Source organism: Oncorhynchus nerka, linkage group LG10 (assembly GCF_034236695.1).
Source record: "Oncorhynchus nerka isolate Pitt River linkage group LG10, Oner_Uvic_2.0, whole genome shotgun sequence".
Taxonomy (NCBI): Eukaryota; Metazoa; Chordata; class Actinopteri; order Salmoniformes; family Salmonidae; genus Oncorhynchus; species Oncorhynchus nerka.
This window is the reverse complement of record NC_088405.1, coordinates 56,674,471-56,696,677: the sequence shown is the minus strand read 5'-3', so window position 1 is coordinate 56,696,677 and position 22,207 is coordinate 56,674,471. Positions and strand designations below refer to the sequence as shown.

General features: G+C 43.0%; 1 protein-coding gene across 1 annotated transcript in view; it reads left to right on the top strand.

The window, feature by feature from the left end:
• The first annotated feature begins 19,148 nt into the window (after positions 1 to 19,148).
• The window catches only part of kcnip1b (Kv channel interacting protein 1 b), a 38,932-nt gene continuing 35,873 nt past the window's right edge, over positions 19,149 to 22,207 (top strand). Inside the window, exon 1 of the mRNA XM_029670607.2 lies at positions 19,149 to 20,264. Within this exon, the coding sequence (XP_029526467.1) occupies positions 20,177 to 20,264 (88 nt within the window). The 5' untranslated portion in view covers positions 19,149 to 20,176. The remainder of the gene's footprint in view (positions 20,265 to 22,207) is intronic.

The window sequence follows — 22,207 nt, the reverse complement described above, 5'->3', positions numbered from 1 at the left end:
ACATGTTAAGTTTGATGAAAATAAACGTATTTGACAGTGAGAGGATGTTACTTTTTTGATGAGTTTATATGTATGTTCAGTCTCTACTGTGTCATAGATGTTTTCTTCAGTGCCATTCAGACTAGTGTCCTCATGGTTGGAGTGTCACGCCCTGGCCATAGAGAGGCTTTTTATTCTCTATTTTGATTAGGCCAGGTTGTGACTAGGGTGGGCGTTCTATGTTCTTTTTTCTTTGTTTTTGTATTTCTGTGTTTTTGGCCGGGTATTGTTCTCAATCAGGGACAGCTGTCTGTCGTTGTCTCTGATTGAGAACCATACTTAGGCAGCCTGTTTTCCCACTATGGGTTGTGGGTAGTTGTTTTCTGTCTTTGTATTAGTTACTAGACGGAACTGTTTCGGTTGTGCGTTTTGTTTACTTTGTATTGTAGTGTTCAGTTCAGGTTAATAAAATGACGAACACTTACCACGCTGCATATTGGTCTTATCCTTCCTACTCCTCCCCAGAAGAGGAGGAAAACCGTTACATGGAGACACTAAATCTACATCAGTTATTGTGACAGTTTTTTTTTTTACTTTTATGAAAGTTGAACACCGAATTTCAACTCTCAAATGTTGAACTGTGATGAACTATCGTGTTATCCGACGCTCTCTCATGTGTATCGTCTCCCTCCTTTTGTACTTTACTATTCAAGCTCTACCTTTCATTGGAGACATTCCCTCTCGCCTCCAGCTCTTTGCTCTCATGCAGTTGTACAGAGCTGGCTGGGGCAGTTAGTGCAGTTGATAGATATTGGAGAGAAGGGTGCACTGTTGGCTGTTTGCCAAATCTTCTCACTGATGTGGATGACCTTACTCTCTTTTGAAATGTTGTTTAATAATAGGGACATGGTTTTACTCTACACAAACCTCCACTGTTTATATTGCTCTCACTACTTTATGCAAAGACTCATCATCATTTAGATTCCTATCTACGTCTTTCTATCTTCTTGACTCATTTAATGACCTCTAACTGCTCTAATTTACACTCATTTTACTTTGATCTACTTTTTTATAATAGCTGCTTAAAGCAAACATCCAAAGAGGAGGTTTGACTGGATTAGTGATATACTGTATGATATGCTGATAGTGGTTCTGACAGTGCTGGCTGTCTTTGGGTTACTATTTTTACCTTGCCACTCTCTGGGTGAAGTGCTCCTCTCCTCCTTGTGTAAACCACCTCAGGTCACAAGAGCATCATCCTCCCTGTGTGTGTGTGTGTGTGTGAGTGCCCATTTGTGTGGTGTTATAAATAGAATGTAAGCACTTTATTTTATTTTATTTTATTTAACCTTTATTTAACTAGGCAAGTCAGTTAAAAACAAATTCTTATTTTCAATGACGGCCTAGGAACGGTGGGTTAACTGCCTGTTCAGGGGCAGAACGACAGATTTGTACCTTGTCAGCTCAGGGATTTGATCTAGCAACCTTTTGATTTCTGGCTGAACACTGTAACCACTACGCTACCTGCCGCAACTTAGTAGAAGCAATCTTTAGCAGTGATCACTAATTCCACACCTGGATTGTGCAACATTTGCCCATTATTATTTTCTAAATCCTTCAAGCTCTGTCAAATTGGTTGTTGATCATTGCTTGGCAACCATTTTCAGGTCTTCTTGGTAAGCGACTCCAGTGTAGATTTGACCTTGTGTTTTAGGTTATTGTCCTGCTGACAGGTGAATTCATCTCCCAGTGTCTGGTGGAAAGCAGACTGAATCATTTGGCCTCCATTACGTTTATTTTTAAAGGGGAAAAACTACCAAGCCCGTAACGATTACAAGCATACCCATAACATGATGCAGCCACCACTATTCTTGAAAATAGGGAGAATGTCACTCAGCATTTGCCCCAAACATAACACTTTGTATTCAGGACAAAAAGTGAATTGCTTTGCAACATTTTTAGCGGAATTACTTTAGTGCATTGTTGCAAACAGGATGCATGTTTTGACATTCACTGCTCGGCCGTGTGGGGGAAAAAGATGGGGTAGTCTTCAAAAATAATTTCAAACACTATTATTGCTCACAGATTGTGTCCATGCAACCGGATTATGTGACTTGTTAAGCAATTGTTTCCTCCTGAATGTATTTAGGCTGCCATAACAAAGGGGTTGAATACTTATTGACTCGAGACATTTCAGCATTTTTTTATTCGTTTATTTTATTTATATTCATTTATTCATTTGTTTAAAAAAAATGAAAAACATAATTCCACGGACATTATTGGAAGTGTGTAGACAAGTGACAAAAAAAATCTCAATTGAATCCATTTTAAATGCAGGCTGTAACACAACAAAGTGTGGAAAACGTCAAGGGGTGTGAATAGATTCTGGTGGCATTTGTGAGTGACAAGAATGGAAGGTTATTGTTGGGCTAAAATAGTCTCTGAGCAATAATTGTCAGCCCTTCTTGACAGAAAAAGGGTGGAGGTAGAAATAGAGCCTCCTGCATTGACTGACTGAGCCAGTTCAGTGGAGTGAGCAACAGAATGATGTCTAAAAGCTCTGTCTGCATACAGCACCAGCTTACATAATGGTTCCCAATCCAGTGTCTGTATCTGTCTCTCTGGGCGTATTGTGAATGTGGATTTGGATGTTTGTGTGAATGTCTCCCTCGGGTTTTGTGTGTGTGTGTGTGTGTGTGTGTGTGTGTGTGTGTGTGTGTGTGTGTGTGTGTGTGTGTGTGTGTGTGTGTGTGTGTGTGTGTGTGTGTGTGTGTGTGTGTGTGTGTGTGTGTGTGCGTGTGCACAAGGCCTTAGTAAGGCCTTGCCAGCTCTACTAGCTGTCTGAATACAGATGTACGATCTTAATTTGATCACTCTTTTGTTGCTGAGAATGCAAACTTGCAGTGTATTTGAGATTTAAAAAGGCATCTAAAGTTTGTGATTTCTACTTTTTTTTATGATTATCAAACCTTACTAAATGTTTATTATAATCCAAATAATGTTTCACAATTCCTGTTGCTGCCCCATTATTTTCCTGCTGTAGCAAACTGGCACAAACTAAGATCCTACATCTCTAGGCAGAGATGTGCATTTAGGACCTAAGGGGCAGCCTCTTATGACTCATTGTATTTGTGAAAGCCTGCATTATTAATGATTGTAAAACTCACTGCTCTGCTGTTTCAGGAGAAAAACTTTTTTTTTTCACACAAAGTCAATTTTCTGGTCAAGGGCTATTTTCACTGAGATGTGTACCATATTACGTCACAAATGTCCACAATCATCCGACCTCAACCCAAATGAGATGATTTGGGATGAGGTGGTCCGCAGGGTGAAGGAAGAACAGCCAACAAGTGCTCAGCAGATGTGGGAACTCCTTCATGACTGTTGGAAAAGCATTCTTGAGAGAATGCCAAGAATGTGCAATGCTGTCATCAAGGCAAAGGTTGGCTACTTTGAAGAACCTCAAATATAAAACATATTTTGGTTTGTTTAACACTTTCTAGTTAATACATGTTTCCATATGTGTTATTTCATAGTTTTGATGTCTCCACTACTATTCTACAATGTAGAAAATAGTAAAATATAAAGTAAAACACTGGAATGACTAGTTGTGTCCACACTTTTGACTGGTACTGTATATATATATTAGTGTGTTTTGTTTTCTGTATTTGTGTTTCCAAATTGATGTGTATGCATTGGGAGTAAGTGTCTGTGTGTGGATGTAGGTGTGTGAATGTGGGTGTGTATTTGTGGATGTGGGTGTTTGTGCGTATGCATGTTCAGCTAATGCTGTAATACTCCATTATGGTGATTGCATATCCTTTGGGGAACACCGGGGAAAGGCAGCAGCAAACAGAACAGAGTCGCTCCATAAAGATTCTGCTCCCAAATTGCTTCACTGAATGGAAAACAACGACCCACTAAAGTACCCCTGCAATGGTGCACTAATAAGTTCCTTTACCGAGCAACCCTAGGCTTCTTACCTGACTCAACACAACCATCCCGTAGGCCTGAGTTTTAGTTAGAGGGATGGAGGGGTTGGACGGAAAACTCTTGATGTCAAAAACATATTTGAAGGTTTTTAGAAATGAGGAAGAATTAGAAATGTGAGCAATAGGAGAGAGAATAGAGGAGTCCAGAGAGGTTCACTAGGAAGAGAAAATATCGACATAATGTAATACCAGAGATATGTAAGAGGATATGCAGAGTCATTGTAACAAGGGACAGATGGAAATAGAGTCATCATAAAGGGGTATAGTTGCATTTTAGTGCAATGTTAGACTTAGTGGGTTGTTTCAGTAGGTCTAGGACACCAACTGAAACACTGAGGTGATAGTCTTAAGTTTTGGGGATGAGTCACAAAGGAACTCAATTATCTTTAATTACGGATCGATGAGTGGCACCAGGTAGAGAAGAAAAGTGCAATAGATCCTCACAGTATTTTCTCTACAGTATGACTCCTGCGCTTAAAACAGGCTTGTTCGCACGAATGTGTCGAAGGAAACATCTTCCAACTGACGACCGAAGTCAGCATGCATGCGCCTCACGCCGCCGCAAGGAGTCACTACAGCGTGATTGGACGACGCTGGGCCAATTGTGCACCGCCTCATGGGTCTCCCGGTCGCAGCCGGCTGCAACGTAGCCCGGGATTGAACTCGGATCTGTAGTGACGCCTCTAGCACTGCGATGCAGCACCTTAGACCGCTGCACCACTCGAGAGGCCCAGAAGAACTTAGAGTTAGAGTAGAGGCCCAGAAGAACTTAGAGCTAGAGCAGAGGCCCAGAAGAACTTAGAGCTAGAGCAGAGGCCCAGAAGAACTTAGAGCTAGAGCAGAGGCCCAGAAGAACTTAGAGCTAGAGCAGAGGCCCAGAAGAACTTAGAGCTAGAGCAGAGGCCCAGAAGAACTTAGAGCTAGAGCAGAGGCCCAGAATAACTTAGAGCTAGAGCAGAGGCCCAGAAGAACTTAGAGCTAGAGCAGAGGCCCAGAAGAACTTAGAGCTAGAGCAGAGGCCCAGAAGAACTTAGAGATAGAGCAGAGGCCCAGCTGCAGTAACAGACGGAAATGCAGTGCTGATTCATATCAGAAAGTGTCCAGGAGCCTCATTTATAAATGTTGCAATTCTAAATGTTTTATACATGCCAGAAGTTGTCATTCATAAAAACTGAACTTGACGTAAGAATGTGCTTGTCCTCCCGCAAACTTTAGACCAGGCGTACGCACAGTTTATAGTGGTTGAAGTATTGCATTGCAAGAATGCAAAAGTAGTAGATGCCTTGCGGGAATGGGGAATATATTATGCTTATTTATTAAAACACTAAAAAACTGGTAGCTAAACATAATAACAAGATGTAATCAATTGCTAGAAGAGTGAATATCTGTTTATTTTATCTTCGCATTCTAAAATAATTTCTGACTGTGAGGGTTTCATACTCGTCAAATAACCTATAATATAATAGGCGTTATTGTCACCATAATAGGCGTTATTGTCACCATAAATGGCGTTATTGTCACCATAATAGGTGTTATTGTCACCATAATAGGCGTTATTGTCACCATAATAGGCGTTATTGTCACCATAATAGGTGTTATTGTCACCATAAAAGGCGTTATTGTCACCATAATAGGCGTTATCGTCACCATAATAGGCGTTACTGTCACCATAATAGGCGTTACTGTCACCATAATAGGCGTTATTGTCACCATAATAGGCGTTATTGTCACCATAAAAGGCGTTATTGTCACCATAATAGGCGTTACTGTCACCATAATAGGCGTTACTGTCACCATAATAGGCGTTATTGTCACCATAATAGGTGTTATTGTCACCATAATAGGCGTTATTGTCACCATAATAGGCGTTATTGTTACCATAATAGGCGTTATTGTCACCATAAAAGGCGTTATTGTCACCATAATAGGCGTTATTGTCACCATAATAGGCGTTATTGTCACCATAATAGGTGTTATTGTCACCATAAAAGGCATTATTGTCACCATAATAGGCGTTATTGTCACCATAATAGGCGTTATTGTCACCATAAAAGGCGTTATTCAGGCAGAGTAATAATGCTCATTCACTCGTGCACAGTTTTACAACCGGTCTGATTTTGCAGTGACTATCTCTGTCTCCGGGCTTGAAACCCATTGAAAACTGCTGGTTTGCATTTAAGAGGGGAGTACATAAGGGCAGAGGAAGATTATCAAGGACCTGGATGGATTGTCTATGTAGGAATGGTCTAAGATCCCTCCCAATGAATATTCCAACTCATAACACCTTCTAGAAAGAGGCTCAGTGCTGTTGACCTCGCAAGATGAGGTACTGAAAGGTATTGGAAACATTTTGACCCGTGCCTTCTTGAGAGAAAAAAATAGCACTTGTTAAACAAAATCTCTTCCTCTGGGCCATCCTATTAGAATAAAATAATATCATTTCCAAAAAATGTTGAGCATACAATATAGCTCAGTATTTGAATGATTTATTTTATACAGTAATTTTTGCTCATCTTTATCAAGGGTGTCAATCACTTCTGATCCCACTGTACATATATATTTATCATCATATCATTCCTCATCTAAAGTGTTACGCAGAAAGAACAAGGTGCTCAATACAGCATGGGAGTCAGTGGCCCTCCATTGATTACTATGCTCTGCTCTAACTCACCTCCTTCCCCTCCTCCATGTCAGAAAGCATCTCCATGGCGACCAGCCTTTAATTCTCCTTCTCACTGCTCCAGGTTCATCTCTACAGCTCTGCCTCGCAGGGCCATCCTCCTGCAGCCCTACCGCATACCTCCTGTACACAGTAATACAACAGACCCCAACACAACACTGTGTGTTCTAGAGCAGTGCTACCTAACCCGGGTCCTGGAGTACCCCAAAACAGTTTCGTTGTGGCCCTTGACAAACACACCTCATTCAACTCATTGAGGGCTTGGCGATTAGTTGACAAGTTGAATCAGGTGTGCTTGTCCATGGTTGCAATAAAAATGTGTACTGTTGGGGGGGGGGGGGGTACTCCAGGGGGGTACTCCAGGAACAGGATAGGAAACACTGTTCTAGAGAACATGTTACGCTGAAACGGTCTCTCACTGCGGCAAACGAGGAGTTAACATCTGTCCCAGCGCTCACTCCAATAAACGTCATCCGACCTCTTGTTGACCCCAACCCCAGGAGAGGAAGACTCAGCCACACCTTGCGTCCACAGGCCTACAGCACACACACCCACAAAGCCAACCTTCAACTTGCATTTTCCACACTAACGCAGCTCAAATGAGATCATGCACACTCAGTGTCTGAGAGTTCTGACTGTGCAGAGGGAGCACTCTAAGCTTGGAACAGAGGAAGACAGTGTGTCTCATTACATCTTCCATTAACCTGCCTTCCTCTGACCTACATGTCACTCCATTCCCACTGGATCTGTAGCTTTACACTGCTGTCTACTGCCAGGGATACTGAGGACAGATGTGTCTATTCTGTATAACAGGGACCAAATCGCAATTCAGTAGTAAGCGCAAATAACCCAATGTATTATTCCAGGCTAGAGCAATTTCCTTCCTGTTCAACAGAAATAGAGTAATTGTAGTTTCATCCTCCGTTGTTGGCCTCTAAACCCTGAGCTCTCTCAGCTCTAGGCTAATAGACATTTTATCTCTTATTTAACATCTGGCTTTAAAAATAGACAATGATTAACATTAGCCACCATTCTATGGGGCGTGTGCTGACCCCATACGAATGGTAGTAAGAGCTAATGGTTCTGACAGAGTGTGTGGATACACCTGGGGTGACCTGGCCACGGGAGGAAACGCTGCCACCCCCTATTAACCTACATGTACCACTGTTTATGTCATGAGTTACTTAATGAGGTGGTAATAGACATTTTTATGCGGTTATTATGGGGTGGAAATACTGCAGTAGCAGCAGCTTTGTTTTAGCCTACTGAGATGGGGTTTTAGGGTACTCTTGTATGCTGTTTATGTAGTATTATTGTTTGTATTCTATAAGGAAGAATTGCTACAGTGGTTGATATACTGTATATTTAAGCAATAAGGTCCGAGGGGGTGTGGTATATGGCCAATATACCATGGCTAAGGGCTGTTCTTATGCACGACGCAATGCAAAACAGCGAAATGCGGAAGACACATTTAAGTTGGAAGAACTCGGAAGAATGTACTCAGTTGTACAACTGACTAGGTATCTCCCTTTCCTTTCCCTTGGACGTGATATATTTGCAACATACCACAAACCCCCGAGGTGTCTTATTAATATTATAAACTGGTTAACCATGTAATTAGAACAGTAAAAATAAATATTTTGTCATACCAGTGACATACCACGGCTGTCAGCCAATCGGCTTTCAGGCCTCGGACCACACAGTTTATAATATATGCTAATGCTAGTGGAGCTTCTCCTGATTTCATACATTTTTGACAGAAGTGCATTACCATGTGTTTGTCTTTAGGATGTTTTTATTGCACAGGTAGCAAAGTGGCAACACTGCATTAAAGGTAGAGCAGTATCATGGGTTTTGAGTTAGGCTAGCTTTGCATGATGACGATGTACCAATGGGACAATAAACAGGATACTGTATTTAATTGTGCAGTGTTAACACCACTAACTAATTAGGCAGTACCTTTGTAGTGGTACAGTGGGACCTGGAAAATAGGGGCGGATTGGCCATCTGGCAACTCTGGCAAATTCCAGATTGGCTGGACCATTTTTTTGTTGGTTGAAAATAACACACACACCCATTTTTTTATAGAAAGATTTTTTTTTTAAATGAAAAGGTGGCATGGCCAGCAGCCCACGGGCCTGTTAATGTTTTTACCTTTCTCTGTTATACAAATCTATAATGAGCCTTTGGCTGATCTGTGAGCAATGGCCGGAGATACTTCCGTAGAAGTGCTCCCTCTATTTCGCCTATCGGGGTCCAAGGTTCCCACGGTCATTTCCCCGCTGACCGGACGGGTGTTGGAATGGGCTACGGCCGTCTGGGAGAGAGGAGAAGAGGAGCTGGGTTCCTATGAGAGGTTCATGGCTCTGTTGAGAGCAGTCTTCGACAACCCTCCAGAGGGCAGAGAGGGAGGTGAGCAACAGAGTACGCCCTCACCTTTCGGACTGTGCCAGCCTCCAGCGGATGGAATGAGCCAGCGTTACACACTCTATTGTGCAGTGGACTGTGCGAGGAGGTCCAGATGGAGTTGGCATGTCGGGATAACAACATATCCTCATCTCGATGGCCATAACCTTTTTCGGAAGTGTCGGTGTCCACCTCGCCACTCACCTCCCTCCTTTGGCGTTGCTGGAGACAACTGGGGCTCTGTCCCTATTGCGGCCAGGAGAGGGAACACGCACCTGCCACCTGCCCTCCAGAGCGCATCTACGTCCCCACGGGGGTGAGACTTCAGCTGTTGACCTGGGAACACACATCCCTTGCCGCTGAACACCCAGGTATCACCCGCAAAATCCTCTCCGATAAATACTGGTGGCCCACCTTGGTGCAGGACGTCGCCCACTATGTCAACTCATGTTGGGTATGTACTCAATCCAAATCTCCCGGCATGCTCCAGCAGGTAACCTATAGTTTAGAACTTCCCACCAACTACCGGATCTCACCCTCCTCTCATGTTTCCCTCCTCGGGCCGGTGGTTCCTGGTCCCCTGGCTGATGCCGTCCCCCGCGACACACCTCCACCTCCCCTGGACATCGAGGGGTCCCGGTGGCGGACATGCCTACTTCTGCTTCCTCCCGCTACTAACTACCGGTCCTGGCAAACCACATTGCGCACACCTGGCAACCATCATTGCGCACACCTGGCAACCATCATTGCGCACACCTGCTTCCCATCTATAAGCACACCTGGACTTCCTCACCACCCTGATTACTCTTTCTCCATATGTCCAGACGCTTGTATTGTTTGGTAACTCTCCACGTTCGTTATTATTAAACTCACCATCTGCACCTGCTCCCTGACTCCCTGCGTCTTCATTACAGCCCTGCCCCTATGCCTGTACCCTCACTGGGGCCTGCTGCTGTGATGAGCATGCCACTCTCATCTCCCCCCCCATGTACCCGAGAGACAAATGTGTTCTGATAGTATAACATTTCAAAATGCAATTGCTGGGAAAACACAGCTTTGAAAGCTTCGTCCCCTTGTCACCGCTGAAGAGAGAAGCGTCTCAGCTTTCTGTAAGTACAATTAGTATTTCTCAATTCTCAATAGCATCTGTTTTATAGTTAGCTTTCTACTGCGTGCCTTTAAAAGCACACAATGTGTACATCACAAGGCCACACACAGCAGAGCGGATGTTAAACGTATCACACGGTATAGTCCGCATGTTAACTTCAAACCTCACAGGCTGTTTCAGGGAAAAACAAGATCAATCAATGTGACACAAATGTGCTTATATTCGCACACACATTCCACAACACATGCACAGATACTGGGAAATACATTAGATACATTCGTAATTATCCACAATTCAATGTAAACATGAGATCACTGTATGATACGTCTCTTGCTCCAGTACAACGATCTGGTTTTAACTGAGTGTGAACTGAGCTGATTTATGACAGTTATGCATGTGTCATGTGTCATGTGTCACGAGGTGGAAAGGTGACAACGTGTATTAAGACGTGGTTTTCCATATTTCCATTTCGACACATTCCAGTTTCTAATTCACACTCAATTGCTTTGTTTCCATGAATATCATTTCTTTGACTTTTTACTCTGAAACCATGCTAGTTAAAATCATCAAAACAAAACAAAGAAAACAAAGGGGCACAGGAAGTGGCGCAGCACGGAAGGCAGGCATCCATCTTCGCAACACTTCCATTTTATCTTACAGAACCTCCATTAGCCATGAGCTCACCAAGAAAAGCAAGCATGTGTAGCTGCATCCCAATGTGGTGACCACAGAATGGGCGAGTGGGGCGAGTCGAAAGGAGTAGGTGTATGGAAAGTGAATCAGCTAATTGGGCAGAGTGTTTGCCACTTAATGCTTGACTGATTGGGCTGCACTACGAGTCGCTAGTAAGCCGGTATCCAGTGCACCGGTGTTGTGCCTGGGTATCATGGTCGTGTCGCCGGTGGTAGCTACATGGTCATTCTTCCTCATATGATTATATTTCATGTATGATAGCAGCTTATACAAAAAAAATAACTAACATTGATAACCATCTAGTTGTCAGCTTGATACATACATAAAGTCTACTACTCAATGGGGATGGCATAAATGTCCAACACAGCAACAACACATGGACAGAGTGCCCTGCACTCCCGCTTGACAAGCACTACTGTCCGACAACGGCGTGGAAAGTCGCTACCTAGCCAATATTAGGTTCACAGTCACAGTAAGCACACGCATAAAATGTATGAAGCAACAGTACACCCTTCATCAACACTTGTAATACAAAATAAATCATCTTCAATGTTATAACTCAAAGCGTACAGTTATTTGTGTAAAACTAACAGTGAAATTAGACTCCGACTAATCGTCTGGCTTAAAAACAGAGGTCCAAACTCTTTCGGTACGGTAGCTCAATGTACGGTAGTTGCATCATGGTATGAAAGGAAAGAAAAAAAACACAGCTGAATCAAAACTGGCTAACCTATAGCAAAGCACTTTCGACACACCCACTCCTTTCCACATGCCCACTACGTTCCTTTCGACACACCCACTCCTTTCCACATGCCCACTACCTTCCTTTCGCTCACCCACTCGGCCATACTCCGGTCGCCATATTGGGATGCAGCTACCCCCTTCTCAAACAAAGCCCTACATTCACGAACAAAACCTAGGATCCACCATGCCTTCGGACTGCATTCACAAAACCTAGGATCCACCATGCCTTCGGACTGCATTCACAAAACCTAGGATCCACCATGCCTTCGGACTGCATTCACAAAACCTAGGATCCACCATGCCTTCGGACTGCATTCACAAAACCTAGGATCCACCATGCCTTCGGACGGAATTCGCTTCTTGTCGGGGCCGCAGAGAACACAAAAACAGGAGAGTTTGAATACACAGATTCCAAATCACATGACTCATCAATTATCCAGTAGATATTCTTAATTTAGATCGCATGCAAATAGCGTACCACTGTGACACATCTGATGTACACTGAGTGTACAAAACATTAGGAACACCTGCTCTTTCCAGACCAGGTGAATTCAGGTGAAAGCTATGATCCCTTTTTGCTGTCCACTCCAGTCAGTGTAGATAAAGGAGACAGGTTAAATAAGTATTTTTTAAGCATTGAGACAGTTGAGATGGATTGTGTATGTGTGCCAGAGGGTGAATGGGCAGGACAACATATGTAAGTGCCGTTGAACAGGGTATGGTAGTAGGTGCCAGGTGCACCGGTTTGGGTGTGTCAAGAACTGCAACGCTGCTGTGTTTTTCACTCTCGACAGTTTCCCGTGTGTATCAAGAGTGGTCCACCACCCAAACGACATCCAGGCAATGGCAGGCCAGTGGTCGAAAGCAAGTCATTGATGAAAGAGGAGAAAGGAGGCTGACACGAATTGTGCGGAGCAACAGACGGGCTACAGTTAGTCAACTGACAGTCCAGTACAACATTGGTGCACAAAGACCCATAAAAAAAATGCACAACTTGTCGTACCTTGACATGAATGGGGTATGGCAGCCGATAACCTTACAGATTTCCTCTTCTTTCAGCAAGAATTAAGAAACTGCAATTGCCGTGGGCAAAGGAATGAAAACACTGTACACTGGAGAATTGGAAAAACATTGCCTGGTCTGATGAATCCCGGTTCCTGCTGTTTCACGCTGATGGGAGGACCACGGTATGGAGAAATCCACGAGTACATGCATCCATCATGCCACGTGTCAACATTACAGGCTGGAGGTGGTGGTGCGATGGTGTGGGATGTGTTTTCATGGTACACATTGGGCCCCTTGATAAAAGTGGGCCCCGTGATAAAAGCTAAACCTCTGGAACAAGTTGACTTTCTCATCCATAGCCTAAAAACACATATTAAGTGCAAGGGCACTATTTACCTCACATCTCAAGGCAGGGGGGAATTTAGGACGTCTACTGTGGATCGCTAAAATATCCTAATGATTCAGATCACACTTACTCAATTAAAATATTATGGTTTGGTATGGTTTAGAAACTTGGGAATCAAGTGTTAGAGTTGCGTAAATTCGAATCTGGTATCAGGATAAATATGACAATGAGTCACCGATTGTATACTATGTATGTTTTATTAGCTAAGCAATAAATGGCAAATGCAACTTTCGTATATACGGGCTCACTGTAATATCACGCAGGGCAGAACAGGGAACTGACAGGATGTACGTAAACAGTTGTTCTTATACTGTGATAGACATAGTTCCAACCCGTCTGTTGGCCTATCACAGTGGAGGCTGAGCGTGGTTTAGACTTGCTCAGCCTATCGCAGGCGCTCAGGCGGGTCCCCGCCTCTTGGCGCTTCTTGGAGTCCTCCCTCCGTCGATGTATAGATTCTTACTGTTCTGGTATCGCAGCCTAGTTATAACAGTTGCTCAGTTCCTGCTATTGTGTTGTTCAGTATTTTTCCATCTCAGTTAAACCTTGTGATGACCACCCCTCCCTATACCTGATTAACCACAACTTTGTAAGATACAGCAAGTCACACCATGTGCTCAATATTGTCACATACAAACACAAGGACAAAGCATCTACTGGGCTGTTATCTACAGTTTTGCAACATGCAGGTCACATCATGTTACTCAGTTCTTGTCACACACACAAACAGGCAAGTAGATGTAGCAAGCAGTTGTTTAATCTCATGATGATGCTCAAGTGCACAAATGCAGATACCTCACACAGCCAACATCAGATAATATTTAATCATATATATATAGTAATGGCTATAATGTAAAATACAGAATCCCACACAAGCTTGAGACATCAGTGTAGCCTGCTGTAGTGACACCCCATCCCGGATCCGGGAACGTAATCATCGACTGACACTAATTATTATAACGCAACGGACATAAATATTACTAGAAAATATTCCTATTCATGAAAATCACAAGTGAAATATATTGAGACACAGCTTAGCCTTTTGTTAATCACCCTGTCATCTCAGATTTTCTAAATATGCTTTACAGCCAAAGCAAGACAAGCATTTGTGTACGTTTATCGATAGCCTAGCATAGCATTATGTCCAGCTTGCGGGTAACTTGCAGGTAACTTGGTCACGAAAATCTGAAAATCAATCAAATTAAACCGTTTACCTTTGATGAGCTTCGGATGTTTTCACTCACGAGACTCCCAGTTGGATAGCCAATGTTCCTTTTTTCCAAAAAGATAATTTTTGTTGGCGAAATAGCTCCGTTTGTTCTTCACGTTTGGCTGAGAAATTGACCGGAAATTGCGGTCACGACAACGACGAAAAATATTCCAAATTAACTCCATAATATCGACAGAAACATGGCAAACGTTGTTTATAATCAATCCTCAAGGTGTTTTTCAAATATCTGTTCGATAATATATCCACCGGGACAATTGGTTTTTCAGTAGGACCGATTGGAAAAATGGCTGCCTCTGTATTTTACGCGAGCCATCAGGTGACCACTTACACAATGTAGCCGCTTACGGGTATTCTTCAACATAAAGGCGTAAAAATATGTCACAATGCTGTAGACACCTTGGGGAATACGTAGAAAAAGTAATCTGGTTGATAGCCCATTCACTGCTCAATAGAGACGCATTGGAACGCAGAGCTTTCAAAACATGAGGCACTTCCGGATTGGATTTTTCTCAGGCTTTCGCCTGCAATATCAGTTCTGTTATACTCACAGACAATATTTTTACAGTTTTGTAAACTTTAGAGTGTTTTCTATCCTAAGCTGTCAATTATATGCATATTCTAGCATCTTGTCCTGACAAAATGTCCCGTTTACTATGGGAACGTTATTTTTCCAAAAATGAAAATACTGCCCCCTAGTCACAAGAGGTTTTAACATCTGGACTTGTCTTCACGCCTAGAACATAACATCCAGGCTTACGTTATAGCTGTCACATTATAGAAACATTTGTGTAGTACTAGTCTCGTGAGAATAGCCTAAATTTGAACTCCTGCAGAATTAAGCATTTATTGCAGTAAAATTATACACCAAATGTAGGCAAAATATGGACAGCTTCTACCCCTAACCATAAGACTGCTGAACAGCTAATCAAATGGCTACCCAGACTATATGCATAGTCACTTTACCCCTACCTACATGTGGGGCCATATTACCTCGACTAACCTGTACCTCCGGACATCGGTACCGATACCCCCTGTACATAGCTTCCTTATTGTTATTTTATTGCTTCTCTTTCATTTTTTACTTTAGATTATTTAGTAAATATTTTACTTAACACTTATTTTTCTTAAAACAGCATTGTTGGTTATTAAGGGCTTGTAAGTAAGCTTTTCATGGTAAGGTTGTATTCGGTGCATGTGACAAATAACATTTGATTTGATTTGACTTCGCAACAGGAGTGGAGAAATATGTTTTATTTATTTCTGCATCTTTAAGGAATGTAATGCTCAGTTAGATACCATCTGTTGAGGTGCTGTCTTAATCATAAAAGTATCATTAAAGCTGATGGTATTTCAACCACATCAAATATGCATCAAAGCGGAACTGAAATCTTATCAGAAACACATTGTTTTTTTTTCACAGTTTTCTTTTTCCTCATAACTGGTCAAACTGATGTCATTTGGACATTTTTCACAAATCTTTCCCGTTTTTTATTTTGCGTTATTGTATTTACTCCTCTCTCCCTAAACTTATTTGCTCTGTGAGAACTTTACCGATGTCAACTGGATTTAAGAATGAATTCTATCGAATGAATTCCAAAATGTCGGAAATGAATAAGCAGAAACATATGGGAAAAACAAAAAAATACTGCACCCCCAGTCAAAAAATTGCTCTGCAGTCTTAGACTGTAGCCTATAGCGCATTTTCTATATTACTTTAACACACATGGTCGGGTGGTTGTGGATGGGTTATCAGCAATTGCGTCAGGGTGCTGGTGAAAAAACAGCTGATCCAAGCACCACTAGTGTGTATTACTAACTCGCTACACTGTCAGTTCATGGCTGGACAGACAGCCTAATTCAAATTTGTATTTTGACTAAAGACCAATTAGTGAAAGAAAATAAATATCAGAATTGTCCTGCCTGTGTAAACACAGCCTATGTCTCTCACTCCCTCTCTGCTTTTAATGCCAATCTATATTTAAACCAGCTAAAAGAGTGCATCATTCACTTCTCATCAATCAAGCCCTCCTCCCACAGACATGTTAGAGTCCCCTCAAGGAGCAAGACTCTAACCCGGACCTTATAAGAAATCCTGCTATGCCCTCCGACGAACTATCAAACCAGCAAAGCCAGCAAAGCGTCAATACAGGGCTAAGATCGAATCGTACTACACCGGCTCCGACGCTTGTCAGATGTGGCAGGGCTTGCAAACTATTAAAGACTACAAAGTGAAGCACAGCCGAGAGATGCCCAGTGACACGAGCCTACCAGATGAGCTAAATAACTTCTATGTTCGCTTCGATGAAAGTAACACTGAAACATGCATGAGAGCATCAGCTGTTCCGAAAGACTGTGTGATTACGCTCTCCGCAGCCAATGTGAGTAAGACCTTTAAACATGTCAACATTCACAAGGCTGCAGGGCCAGACAGATTACCAGGACATGTACGAGCATGCGCTGACCAACTGGCAAGTGTCTTCACTGACATTTTCAACCTCTCCCTGACCGAGTCTGTAATACCAACATGTTTCAAGCAGACCACCATGGTCCCTGTGCCCAAGAACACTAAGGTAACCTGCCTAAATGACTACAGACCCGTAGCAATCATGTCTGTAGCCATGAAATGCTTTGAAAGGCTGGTCATGGCTCACATCAACACCATTATCCCAGAAACACTAGACCCACTCCAATTTGCATACCATACCAACAGATCCACAAAAGATTTGGCATGTGTCCTCAGATCTTCAAAGGTTTTACAGCTGTACCATCGAGAGAATCCTGACGGGTTGCATCACTGCCTGGTATGGCAACTGCTCGGCCTCCGACCGCAAGGCACTACAGAGGGTAGTGCGTACGGCCCAGTACACCACCGGGGCCAAGCTCTCTCTCTCTCTCTCTCTCTCTCTCTCTCTCTCTCTCTCCCTCTCCCTAGTTCTCTCTCTCTCTCTCCCTCATTCTCCCTCATTCTCATTCTCCCTCTCCCTCTCCCTCTCCCTCTCTATCTCTCTCTCTCTCCCTCATTCTCCCTCTCCCTCTCCCTCATTCTCTCCCTCGTTCTCTCTCTCCCTCTCTCTCTCCCTCTCCCTCGTTCTCTCTCTCTCCCTCTCCCTCTCTCTCTCCCTCGTTCTCGTTCTTGTTCCCTCTCCCTCGTTCTCTCTCTCTCGTTCTCTCTCTCTCTCTCCCTCTCCCTCGTTCCCTCTCTCCCTCTCCCTCATTCTCTCTCCCTCTCCCTCATTCTCTCTCTCTCTCTCTCTCTCTCTCTCTGCAGATGAATTGTTTATTATTATTGCTATCCTGGTATGCAGCTGTGTGCCTGTAACTGTACAGGCAAGACACTGTGCATTGCCTACATGCTCTCCTCTCTTTTCCTGCCAGTACCTTTCTGTGTGTTGTTTCCATTCAGTGGTAGGTGGCTCTATACAGTGGGGTCCGGAATTATTGGGTCGATTGATAAAGCTGATCAAAAAATATTGTATAAAATGAACAATACAAATACTGAGCTATATTGTATGCTCCAAAACATGGAAAGATTAGTATTATATTATATATTATACTAATACAATTCCTCAGATAATTATTTTATTTAAGAAGTAAAAAATATATAAAGAGATCCCCTGTTTTCAATAATCCAGCACCCCTCCCCCCGCGAGGATAATGACACTGAGACTTTTTCGAAAATGGTTTATGAGATTGGAGAACACATTGGGAGGGATCTTAGACCATTCCTACATACAGAATCTTTCCAGATCGTTAATATGCTTTGTCAACGCTTATGGACTGTCCTCTTCAGTTCAAACCACAGGTTTTCAATGGGGTTCGAGTCCGGAGACGGAGATGGCCATTGCAAAAAGTTGATTTTGTGTTCAAAGGCTCAGTGTCGTTATCCTCGCAAGGGTAGAGTGGCGCAGTATGGAAAACAGGGGATCCAATCATTTAGACCCATATTACTTCTTAAATCAAATATATTTCTCTGATGAATTGTATAATATTATATTTTTTGAACAGGGTACGGTAGTAGGTGCCAGGCGCACCGGTTTGCGTGAAGAACTGCAATGCTTCTGGGTTTTTCACGTGCAACAGTTTCCCGTGTGTATCAAGAATAGTCCACCACTGAAAGGACATCCAGCCAACTGGACACAACTGTGGGAGGCATTGGAATCAACATGGGCCAGCATCCCTGCTTTCGACACCTTGTAGTGTCCATACAATTCAATATTAAGAAGGCAATATTAGGAAGGTGTTCTTAATGTTTTGTACACTCAGTGTAGCTAGTGTTCATATTTGAACAGCTTTAGTAATGACAAAATGAGATATGCCTTCTCGTGGGGATAATCCACTTTTCAAACTCACACCATTCCAGATAAGAATATCTCTATGGACCGAGCAAGGCCCAACACTAATCTGCACTTTAATTAGAACTATGAAAGGCTTTTTAGAAGCATATTCTCTCCTCTTTGCATACCTATTTCTCACCACTCCCCCTTCCATCCATCCTCCATCCCTTCCTCCCACAGCCTCTTTGCACAATAATCCCAGTAACTTGCCCTACTACTGTCATCTCAGTGGCTTCCTCCTCTAGCAGTCACCATCCCTGTAGCTGGCTGGTGTATTAACCCAATGACGGCAAGCAATAATCAGTGGCTTAAGGCTCACTTAAAAAGGATGAAATAATATACATTAAAATAAAGAAAAGATAGATTCAAGGAAGAGGAAGAAGAGTGTGAAGTAGGAAGAGTGTGATGAGACAGAAAATGAGAGAGAGACCAACAGAGAGATAGAGAGAGAGAGAGAGACAGAGCACATGTGTGAAAGGGGAGGAGGGAGAGCGAGGGAGCAAACAGCGGTGGAAGTGGGTGGCGTTCTCTGCTGCAGGGATCTGTCCAGGAGCAGAGCTAGACAGCGGAAATACACAGTAATACAGAACCGAACAGAACAGAACCGCACAGACGCAGGGCTCCAGCTATAAGCAGCCCAGAGAGGACCAGGCAACAGAGAGAGAGAGATTGAGAGAGAGGTATATAAAGATAGAGAACCCGCTGTCCACCGAGCCCTCAAGAGGAACACCTCAGAGACTGAGGGAGAGAGAGGGGTGATCAAAAAGAGAGAAACACAGAGGGGAGGAGAGAGGAGAGGACACAGGAGAGAGGAGAGGACACAGGAGAGCGGAGTGGACACGGCATCTCCACGGACACAGAGAACTTTCTGCAGCGCACAAATCTCTCTACGATGGTCTGCATTCTACGCCTTCCTGAGCTACTCAATTATTAATCTTTCCCTTCTCATCTGATGTTGAAACATAACTTTTCCTTTTAAAAGTCTGAGAGACCGACGTCTGGGTATTTCTTACCTACCAACATACTGCTGGCTGTTTTTCTGTCTGTGCAACAGAACAGGCTTTGGGTCTTACCAGTGTGCCTGAGTGTGTGTGTGAGTGTGTGAGTCGGTGTGTGAGTCGGTGAGCGTTAGTGAGAAAGTGTGTAACTGAGCGTTTGAGTGTGTAAGTGATTGAGTGAGTGTTAGTCTGAGTGAGTGAAGGATTGAGTTTTGGATTCAATGTAAGAAAGGCCGGACGACAGGTACTGTACCTCTAACTTAAAAGTGGCTTCATCTTTCCTCACAGTTTTCCCCATGAGGATTCTCTAAATGGGACTTTGAAATCTCTACTCTAAGGGCCTCATCAAGAAGATATGTGTTTTCACACTGGATAATTTTAAAGGGTACATCTTTTGCGTGTAAGGAGCCAGTGAAGGAGACATTTCTCCACCTTGGGCTCCTGTCATCTCTTTGAAGGAGGCATTCCTGTCACATATAATGAACCTTTGAGAGACACTTTGTTCTACTCTTCTCTACCCCATCAGGAGTGGGTGAGGAGGACAGTGGCAGATCAGCTCCAGTGAGGCTCCAGTGGCCACGTCGGCCAGTCTCTGTCAGGATGGCTGGCTGTACCTGCCGCTGCAGACAGGGGGTGCTGAAGTTCATTCAGTCTCTACGCAGACTTGTCTCTGGGACGCTTACCAAAGGTACTGCACCCGCCTCATCTAACACGCCTTTACATCCTCTGATTTCTTTCAGTTCTCTTATTTTCCTTGGCATCCTCTTTTACTCTCACGCCAGCCATGTACTGTAGATATGATATTGTAAATATTATGCGAGAAAGGAAGTAACTACGTCTGGTCATTTCCATGTAGAAGGACCCATGAGCACCAACATGTGAAGTTTATCGGAGCATATCAAATTGGGTGTCAAATGACAGCTAAGAGACTATATATTTTTTTTATTTTAATTAAGGAATATATAACATTTTCAACCATTTGAAATTGTAAAAATGTAGAATAAGCAAAGGCTTTGATTTCTTGTCAAAGACATTGAAAAGGAGGTTTAGAAAACGGGAAAAAGACTAAAAATGTATCACAAATACAGTACCAGTCAAAGGTTTTGGACACACCTACTCATTCAAGGATTTTTCTATATTTTACTATTTTCTACATTGTAGAATAATAGTGAAGACATCAAAACTAAGAAATAACACATATGGAATCATGTAGTCACCAAAAAGGTGTTAAGCAAATCAAAATATATTTTAGATTCTTCAAAGTAGAAACCCATTTCCTTTATGCCAGCTTTGAACACACATTCTCTCAACCAGCTTCACCTGGAATGCTTTTCCAACAGTCTTGAAGGAGTTCCCACACATGCTGAGCACTTGTTGGCTACTTTTACTTCACTCTGCAGTCCAACTCATCCCAAACCATCTCAATTGGGTTGAGGTTGGGTGATTGTGGAGGCCAGGTCATCTGATGCAGCACTCCATCACTCTCCTTCTTGGTCAAATAGCCCTTACACAGCCTGGATGTGTCTTTTGGTTCATTGTCCTGTTGAAAAACAATTACATTTACATTTACATTTAAGTCATTTAGCAGACGCTCTTATTGATAGTACCACTAAGCGCAAACCAGATGGGATGGCATAGTGCTGCAGAATGCTGTGGTAGCCATGCTGGTTAAGTGTGACTTGAATTATAAATAAATCACTGACAGTTTCACCAGCAAAGCACCCCACCCCATCACACCTCCTCCTCCATGCTTCACGGTGGGAACCACACATGCGGAGATCATCCTTTCACCTACTCTGCGTCTCACAAAGACATGGCGGTTGGAACCAAAAATCTCAAATTTGGACTCATCAGACCAAAGGACAGATTTCCACCGGTCTAATGTCCATTGCTCGTGTGTCTTGACCCAAGCAAGTCTCTTCTTATTATTGTTGTCCTTTAGTAGTGGATTAATGTCAGCAATTCAACCATGAAGGCCTGATTCACACAGTCTCCTCTGAACTGTTGATTTTGAGATGTATGTTACTTGAACTCTGTGAAGCATTTATTTGGGCTGCAATTTCTGAGGCTGGTAACTCTAATGAACTTATCCTCTGCAGCAGAGGTTACTCTGGGTCTTCCTTTCCTGTGGCGGTCCTCATGAGAGCCAGTTTCATCATAGCGCTTGATGGTTTTTGCGACTGCACTTGAAGAAACGTTCAAAGTTCTTGACATTTTCCTGATTGACTGACCTTCATGTCTTAAAGTAATGATGGACTGTTGTATCTTTTTGCTTATTTGAGCTGTTCTTGCGATAATATGGACTTGGTATTTTACCAAATAGGGTTATCTTCTGTATACCACCCCTACCTTGTCACAACACAACTGATTTGCTCAAATGTATTAAGAAGGAAAGACATTCCACAAATTAACTTTTAACAAGGCAATTGAAATGTGGCAATTGAAATTTGTTAATTGAAATGTGACTACCTCATGGTGACTACCTCATTCCAGATGACTACCTCATGGTGACTACCTCATTCCAGATGACTACCTCATGGTGACTACCTCGTGGTGACTACCTCATGGTGACTACCTCATGGTGACTACCTCATTCCAGATGACTACCTCATGGTGACTACCTCATTCCAG